The following is a 9,430-nucleotide window of genomic DNA, read 5'->3' on the forward strand; positions in this document are numbered from 1 at the left end:
CTGCCAGAGAACCAGTGAGTCCCCAGCCCTTCTAGTAAATGCGTCTTCCAAGCAGTTGGCCACACTCACGTGCCCTTCTCTCCACCTAGGCTATGACTTCTGCCAGGTCCTGCAGTGGTTTGCAGAGCGAGTAGATAGGATCATCCTGCTGTTCGATGCTCACAAACTGGACATCTCAGATGAGTTCTCAGAAGCCATCAAGGCCTTCCGGGGCCAAGATGACAAGATCCGTGTGGTACTGAACAAGGCCGACCAAGTGGACACGCAGCAGCTGATGCGTGTCTATGGGGCCCTCATGTGGTCCCTGGGCAAGGTCATCAACACACCCGAGGTGCTTCGAGTCTACATCGGCTCCTTCTGGGCACAGCCCCTACAGAACACTGACAACCGCCGGCTCTTCGAAGCCGAGGCCCAGGACCTCTTCAGAGACATCCAGAGCCTTCCGCAGAAGGCAGCCGTGCGCAAACTCAACGACCTCATCAAGCGAGCGAGGCTGGCCAAGGTGAGACAAGGAGACAGGCCAGGCAGCAGGGGACCCTTTCCATTCTCTCCTTTCTAAGAGAAGGGGGTGGGGGGCGGGGGGAGCCTCCATTCCAGGGCCCCTCAGGAATGGAACATGGAAGAGGTTAGGAAGAAAGCCTCAAGATCACTACGCTTGTTAAGATTCTGGTTCCTACTCTGTGATCTTAGCCAAATGAGTCAACCTTTCCAAACCTGTTTTCTAACCTGTAAAATGGAGCCAATAAGAGCACATCATAGGGGGCCTATGAGGATTCAGTGTGACCTGGCTTGCAGAGCACATGGGAGGGATCGATGCCTCACCACCTGGAAGCTGCTATTGTCTTAGGACGATGGGAACGTAGCCAGCTGAACCAGAGGGGTGGTGTCGGTGGGATCATTATGGTGCTGAGATGCCACCACTAGTCACCCTGGGCCTAAGTCAGAGAACTGGATGTTACTGCCTGGAGTCAGGCAGGAAGCTTGATTCAGCCTGACCCACGGAGTGTGCTGCTTTGGGGGTGGCACCCCATCCCCATTGTTGCTGGTAGCCTGTAGGCATGCCTGCTCTGCCTCTGGGCTCCTCCATCTCGTAGCTGAACCTTATGGCAGCCCCAGGTGTGGGTACACAACGGGGTAAGTGGTCATCTGCTAACCACCCTCAGGTACTGTCGTTGATTCTGTCACAGCTCTGAAGAGAGAAAAGCATGGGACTCCTCTAAGAAAAAAGTATGGAAAAAAGATAGTTCTTTAAAAGCTGTGTGTACATTTCATAAAATCATATTCCTTTAGGGTGCCTAGGTGGCTCAGTTAGTTAAGTGTATGACTCTTTATCTCAGCTCAGGTCTTGATCTTGTGGCCATGAGTTCAAGCCCCATGTTGGGGATTTAAAAAAAAAAAAAAAATCCTATTCCTCTAATGCTGGAAGTACCCCAGAGTTTGTCTAGTCTCAGTGATCATCAGAAGCAGCCTGGAGCTTTCACAGTGTAAATTCCTAGGCCCTGCCCAGGAGCTTCTGATTCAAGTGTGTGTGTGCATGTCTGTGTGTGTATATGTGAGTGTGTGCGTATGTGTGTGTAAAGCTCCCCAGGTGATTCTGATAATCAGCCACATTTGGAAGCCAGAGGTCTATCCACTCCCGAAGTTTAGAAGGATAAGGTAGAGTAAGCAATTTCTCCAGAGTCACCTAACCCATGAGTAACAAAACTAGAACCAAAAGACAGCCCCCCTGCTCTCAGCCTAGCCCTGTGCCTTGGTCATATCCATTAAAACCAGTCCACAGGCCCCTTCTCCCAATCCACTCGTACCCTGGTCAGGAAGCAAGGGCAGCTTACTTCCCCTTTGTCTCCTGGTGGTGAAGAAACCATGTCCCCTCCCTTATCCCCTTGCTGTACAGAGAGTGACTTCTGGTCTGGCCTTGGGGCCCGGCAGCCACCCTTCTAGAATCCATTACCCCTTGCCTCGTTCAGTCAGTATTGCTCAGCACCCCTGGGCCGGGACTGGGGAGCCTAGCTGGTAGAAGAGGAGGCCCCAAATCCCCCATTACAGAATGGTGAGCGTGTGCCGATTGCAGTGTGGACACCATGCTCTGAGGAGGGGGGTTGGCCAGGGAAGGCAAGGAGGGCTTCGCTGAGGGTGAGTGTGGGGCAGGCAATCAGCCTTCTAATGCCTCCCCATCATTGCCCAGCAGCGTCTGTCTTCATGCCAGCACGCTCACCCAGCACATCTCTCTATAGCCAAAGAGACACCCCCCATCCCCCCTCCCCCTGCAGGCCGCTGCAGCCCCACATCTAGGACTTCCATCTGCTTGTTTTCTTTCTCTTGCCATCACTCCCGGTGCGTGCTCACATGTACTCCCAGATCGCCCAGCTGATCCACAGTCACTGTGCACCTGCGAGCCTCCATTCTTTATCCTTTCTTCCAGGCTGCTTCCTTTCTGGAGCTCCAGCCACTTTGTTCCAGTTCTTCAAGGCAGTGGTGCTAACCAGTTTGTAAATCCACTTATTTGCAGCTTTCCTGATTTCTCTCATGCACTAGTCCTGGGCCTAATGCTTAGTGGCAGGAAGTCTCTTTTTTCCCCATTTGGTAACTCCTTAGCATGTGATATTTCTATTCTTCAGCTGATACAGCTGAACTTACCCTTCAGCGTACACAATACCCAACATTATTTTATAACCAAAGCGGAGATATCATGTGATAGCCTTTGTAGATTTAAAGATTTTTTTTAACTATTCATAAATGCCCATGGACATCTCTACTTTACCAGTCACTGCTGAAGGCCTAGTGACTCAAGACGCAGCTGTATTCAGTCATATAAATAAGAAGAGAGCAAAGAGTTCACTGGGTGTGCCAAGTGCCTTGGGACTACTCCGCCCTCTTTGAGCATCAGGCCCTCTGAACAGACCAGCATGGCCACAGAAAGCAGCTCTGTACTAACACTGGGAATAATGAGAGCCTTGTGTAGATGCAGGGGATGGGGGGCAGGGGCGGTCGACTTGCTGAGCTTACTTCTAGGAAAAAAGCTGGTCTTTTTTTTCTTCCTAAGGATAGTATCTGGCTTGTTCCTTTTCATAAAGGAAAATGTCTGAAGGCTGAGCTTCTCAGTGCCAGTGTGCTGGGCGGTACCATCCTGTGAAGGGAGACAGGAAACAGAGTCTCAAGCGGATAAGAAGCAGAACTCAACACAGTGGCCTTAGCCACAAACTGATGTCATCTGATTTTTTTTTAATTTTTTAAAATGTTTTATTTATTTCTGAGAGGGAGACAGACAGACAGCATGAGCAGGAGAGGGTCGGAGAGAGAGGGAGACACAGAATCTGAAACAGGCTCCAGGCTCTGAGCTATCTGTCACCACAGAGCCCGACATGGGGTTCGAACCCACGAACTGTGAGATCATGACTTGAGCTGAAGTCGGATGCTTAACCGACTGAGCCACCCAGGTACCCCGATGTCATCTGCTTTATACCATCTGCAACTTGATGGCCATTTGTGAACTTGTTGCCTAAATGGACAAGGAGTCACCTGGGTTTTTCTCTTTGCAGTGTTTATATTTCAGGAAAATGCTCTTTGATCTTGGCATTTTGATCTTTATTTCTCTTGATCCAGTTTTGTAAGCCAACCCTTCCTGAGGGTTTGAAGTATTCCAGAAGCTCTATGATTTGTATTACATGTGTTATTTCATCTGATCCCATCAATAACTGCACAAAGTTGGACATGATCTTTGTTTCTCATGCAAGGGAACTGTAGCTCAGAAAGGTGAAGTAACTTGCCAAGGCTTCACAGCCCATAAGTTGTAAAAGATAAATTCAAGCCATAGTTAGTTTGACTCCTTGGTTTGGAAAGCATTTACCTGAAATGCAGAATGAACAACATCTGTAGCTTCTCACCATGTCCTTGCTTTCTGCATTAGTCTGCCGCTCTGTGTCTTCTATAAAATTGTTTATCCACAGGAACCCTAGGATAGGTTTCCAGATGTCACCTAGGAGATGTCAGATCTGGGTTGGGGTGTGCACTGTATCTATAGAACAACTTAATTCAGCAGAAGTCACATCCCATCCAGAAGTAAAGAACTATAATCACTAATGTCCTGCTGGGTTCTGCAGTGATCAAACTCAAGGTGACATAAAAAGGAACTTTAGTAATTGAAAAATAGCACTCTTACCGAAGATCTCTTGAAAGTTTCCCTGCTTCTTCTATATATATATTTTTTTTTCATAACTCTTTATTTCAAGGAACAAGAAAACTTTAGGTGTTTTGGTTAACCTCAAAAATCACATTTTCATAATATCAGTAGGCATCCTTTTTTGAAGACTATAATCTAAGATGCTACTCAAGGCTCATTTCATGATTCTTTAGGCTATTTTGGGAAAGTCAAAAAAAGGATTTAAAAAACATAATTCAGTTTTATTCAGCTTTAATTAAAATAGCCAAATTAGGGAAATTAGGCTCTTACGAACAAATCCCAAATAAAAATACTTATGGAATAAACAAACAAAAATAAAAAGTGAGGACTCCACCCTTTATAAACATTGCCCAAGAGTAGGAAAAGTTCCCACCCCTTTCGAGATCTTCACTCAACAAAAAAAAATGACTCAACATTTGAGGAAGGAACAGCTAAAAATGAGAAAGAAAAAGAGAGGTCAGTGATTTTCAGGGCTCACCCTAGCTCTGCAGCACTTTGTTTTGTCTTCAAAGCCTGTTCTTCAGTCACATGAAAACCCAGGGCCCAGCTTTCCGGTCTGTCTGCACTGCCAATTCCTTCTGTAGAGAAGTTAGATGTTTTGAAATTCGCCAAATGGACCCAGGCTAAGGTGTAAGAATCCTACAGTGGCTGGTGGCGACCTGCTAATGCTTAGCCTACCAAGGGACTTTTAAAAATAGCTCAGTCAGCTGTGGATATGTGTGTCAGTATTTGTGCCCATGTAGGGAAGCCTGTCTCTTTGAAGGTTGACCTCAAATGAGTGAGTGGGTGGGCCCCCTTGAGTCCCCTTTAAGCTGTTCAGAATTAGATGCTATGGGTGCCAGCTTTGATTGCTACAAAATAACAAACCCTCTGCTCCAGTGAGAAGCAAGGAGCTGCCTTTCTCTGCCTCTGTAGTCTCACACTTTTACTATCCCATGGGTCCACCTTTTGGGTCTCTACTTTATTAACTGAGTTTTTCTATGTCCCCATAAACCTACTTTCTTTTTTTTTAATGTTTTTATTTATTTTAGAGAGAGAGAGAGAAAGAAAGAGACAGCATTAGCAGGGGAAGAGGCAGAGAGAGAGATGGAGACAGAATCTGAAAAACGCTCAGGCTCTGAGCTGTCAGCACAGAGCCCAACACGGGGCTCAAACTCCTGACTGTGAGATCATGACCTGAGCTGAAGTCAGACACTTAACCAACTGAGCCACCCAGGTGCCCCTAAACCCACTTTTAAAATGTGCTGATTCCCTGATGTGAAATACTCTATGCAAATTTCAAGCTGGGCTACAAAGATTCAGGTCTCTAACAGGTAGTGTTAGCTTGCAGATGAGGTCACATAGTGAAGAACCATGTTCTCCCAGCCTGAATTCCCCCTCACAAAAAACTGGTCCCCAGATTCCATGAGGATTTCCACTCCGACTGACCATAAGCACTGGAAGCTTCCAGCACTTGCTGCTGCCTGGGGTTGCCCTCCACACCCAAGATGGATATATCCAGTATCACTCTGAGTACATGCTTCTCCATCTTGCATATGTATGAACACTTGTCATTGGACACAGTTAATGTGATTATAGCAGAGTATATATGTGAATTAGAAATAAATTCATGTTCATTTAAAGAGAAGGACATCTCAGGGCCCCTGGGCGGCTCATTCAGTTAAGTGTCCGACTTCAGCTCAGGTCATGATCTCACGGTCTCACAGGCGTCAAACTCTGTACTGACAGCTGAGAACCTGAATGGAGCCTGCTTCAGATTCTGTGTCTCCCTCTCTCTGTCTGCTCCTCCCCAACTCACGCGTTTTCTCTCTCTGTCTCTCAAGAATGAATGTTTAAAAAAAATTTTAATAATAATAAGGGGAAGGACATCTCTTTTTGCTCATTGAGTTTATAGCCCAGAAAGAAACTGACATTGTGATCTGCTTGACCTATCCTGTGTCATCACCATTGGATGAGCTGGGGCTTTCCCAGTTTTATACAAGGAAAAGGGTGAATTGGACAAGATAAGAATGTTCAAAAGCCAACCAGGGTTCAATGTCACTGACTTGTGAATGGAGCTCTTGGGAGCCAGATTCATCCTATTACTACTCAAATACATAGAATGTATTAATTTTTCAGTAACTATTAATAACGCAGTAAGAGTGTATTCATTATTCAATAAGAACTAAACAACCATGAGCCTTCTCTGGCATTACTAACCCTCTGACTCTTGGTCTTTGGCCGTTAGGCAATAACAAGCAACGTTTTTACTCCTCTTTCTGGTGCGTCCAAATCCATGATCTCTTTTGATTCTCATGCCAACAACCCGGTGAGGTAGGAGTTATAACTTCCAGTTTGTGCACGAGTAAGCCGAGGTGGGGAGCTAAAGTCACCTGGCATTGCTCAACAAGAGGCACGGGTGGAGGGCCGTGAACCTGACCTTCCAGCGCCAGGTCTCATCATGCCTCCCCTTCTCCTTTTTCTCTTCCCTCTTGTCTTTCCTATCCGCCTTCTTCCCAATTAGTTTTCTCTCATTACAAAGAGCAAAAGATCTCAGACTGTTTCCACCTCCTTCCCCAGGGACCATCGCCTGGTCTGACCCTCAGTCCTGTGTTTATCTCGAAAGACTTCTTTGACACAGAAGGACAGGAATGAGCCTCCAGGCTGTCCCCTGTTTTTACCAAGAGTCTTTAGAAAATTACAAGGTGCTATACTGCCAGGAGACTGCTGCCTTCACCCACATCCTGTGTGGTGTTCATAGTGACTAAAGGCCCTTCCACAGCATCCCTGGGAGTTAGGGACAATCAAAAGCCAAACCTCAAGTCATAGTTTTCCACATTGTTGTTCCATAGGACAGTGTTCATCTTCAATTCCTGATTTCCAACATCTTTAGTAAGATTTTTTTCTTAACATTTATTTATTTATTTATTTGAGAGAGACAAAGTGTGTGTTGGGGAGGGGCAGAGAGAGAGAGAGGGAGACACAGAATCCAAAAGAGGCTCTAGGCTCTGAGCTGTCAGCACATAGCCGGATGTGGGGCTCAAACCCATGAACCATGAGACCATGACCTGAGCTGAAGTCGGACGCTTAACTGACTGAACCCCCCAGGCGCCCCTCCAATACCTTTAGTGAGATTTTTAAAATTCATACCCACAGAAAGCAATTAAGTCTGTAAGACAGGAATGAGGCAGTTGAATGTGAGTGCCGACTCTGCACCTCCTAACTGGCTGTGTGACCTTGAGTAAGTCATATGAATTTCCTGGAACCAGGAGTTGGGTCAGGTCCAGGGGGTCCCTTCAAGATTTAATGTTCCACGACTCTAAGGATTTACCTTGTAACTTGATAAGCTTCTTAAAGGCGGGGCCCATATCTGACCCCTGTTGTGTTAGGATGTCCGTGGAAGGGCAGGAGGGGGTTGGCCATGCAAAGGCACCACAACAGGAGACTCCCACAGAACATGCCATTGGAACGTTCTGGATGTGGAGGTTGCAGCTGAGAGCAGCCTGCAAGCATGAGCAAGGCACCTGAGAGTCCTGACTCAGAGAGTGCCAGGCAAGGTGGAAGGAGGAAGAAATGGAGGCCTGGTATGAGAACTGGCCCGTCTCTGTCAGGGCACTGGAGGCCTGGTGTCCAGCGGCAGCCCATCATCCGGCAGCCTTGGTCATCAGCCAAAGAACACCACAAGGGCTGAGGTGCAGGAGCAGGTGCCAGGCCATGGGTGGAGAGCTGCGGCAGGTGCACACCACCTGCGGTCAGCCCAGGTGAAGCAGGCTCCTGGGTACCACCTAGGCAGTAATAGAAACTGATGCCAATCTTAGTGGAGCCGGGGGCTGCGTGGGGAGTCAGCCTTCCCTAAACAGAGGCCTGGCAACTCAAAGGGCCCACGTTAGGAGGGAGGGAGACTTGGGGAGCCCTGCAGGGGTCTGACACGGCCCCAGCCCTGGGATCTGGAGCAGGCGTTCAGTAAAAAGCCCTTGTAGGTAGTAGACACAGCGGCTTGGGCCCCTCCTGCTCCCGTTGAGTCTGGCCCCGGAGAGAGGCAGGCCCAAGCACGGAAGGGAGAGGTATCCATAGGCCTAGCCCGGAGGTTCCAGGAGGACTGAGGCCAAGGAAATGACACAAGGACAGCTGGTGAACAGCTGGTTCTCCACTTGAGTGTGGCAGCCCCTCCAAGTCCTTCAGTGTTACCCAAGGCCTTTCCCCGGCCCGGCCAAACAGAGCCAGACGTTCACTGTCCAAGGCGAGGAAATTGCTAGTCTTACCACTTATTCATCATACCCTCAGGAATGCAGTTAAAGTCCGACACTCTATAAAGAATTCCCAAATTTGGGGTTTCTCTATCTCAAAGAATCACATAAAAATTTGAAGCTGTTTTAATTTGAAAAATAAGTAAATAAGTTTACTAGAGACAGAAAGGTTCAGATGCATCTCTCCCCACCTGTACTTGTGAGCAGTAGCCAGGCAGGACAGGGTGTGCTTCTGTTAAATGACCTTTATATAGACGGGAAAGTTGGCATTGTCAGGTCTGAGCACATCAGCGTTTACATTAGGCACTTATTTTAGTGTTTCAGATCTTAGCTGAATGTTTTCGTCTGTGCCCAGTGTGTGTCCATACACAGAGACTCGGCCGAGCTAGAGGATGTCTCTGCTTACCCCCTTTATTCAATTTCCATTCTTCCACAAGATTATAGAAGTCTGTTTTCTTTAATAGGATTTTCCCTAGCTGCATAGTCATTTTCTTTTGGTAATCACTGCTCTGCTTTTCGTCTGTTCCTATTTTTAGTTATTTTCTTGACTTCTAAATTACTCTGTAGAATTCTGATACACAGAGAGCTTTTGTAATGAACATTTCTTCATGTCCTAAAGTTGGAAATTAGCAGAAGAATGGAAATGTTTGGGGTACCTGGGTGGCTCAGTCAGTTAAGTATCTGACTTCGGCTCAGGTCATGATCTTGAGGTTTGTGAGTTCATGTCCCTCATCGGGCTCTGTGCTGACGGCCCAGAGCCTGGAGCCTGTTTTGGAGTCTGTGTCTCCCTCTCTCTCTCTGCCCCTCCCCTGCTTGTGCTCTGTCTCTCCCTCTCTCTCTCTCAAAATTAAATAAAAATTTAAAAAATGTTAGAAAGGGGTGCCTGGGTGGCTCAGTTAAACATCTGACTCTTGATTTCGATTCAGGTCATGATGTCACAGTTTGTGAGTTCGAGCCCTGCATCGGGCTCTATGCTGACAGCACAGAGTCTGCTTAGGATTCTCTCTCTCCAACACCCCCCCCC

The 9,430-nt window shown here is 47.3% G+C and overlaps 1 protein-coding gene across 2 annotated transcripts in view; it reads left to right on the top strand.

Moving 5' to 3' along the window:
• Window positions 1–9,430, top strand: part of EHD4 (EH domain containing 4) — an 83,552-nt gene that overhangs the window by 60,457 nt on the left and 13,665 nt on the right. For both annotated transcript variants that reach the window (XR_013335252.1, XM_077764607.1), the window contains exon 4: window positions 90–502. Coding sequence is in view for 1 of the 2 variants with exons in the window: in XM_077764607.1 (XP_077620733.1) it covers window positions 90–502 (413 nt within the window). In the remaining variant the exon portion in view is untranslated. The remainder of the gene's footprint in view (window positions 1–89; window positions 503–9,430) is intronic.

This window comes from Crocuta crocuta, unplaced genomic scaffold (assembly GCF_008692635.1).
Source record: "Crocuta crocuta isolate KB4526 unplaced genomic scaffold, BGI_CrCroc_1.0 scaffold102, whole genome shotgun sequence".
NCBI classification, from domain to species: Eukaryota; Metazoa; Chordata; class Mammalia; order Carnivora; family Hyaenidae; genus Crocuta; species Crocuta crocuta.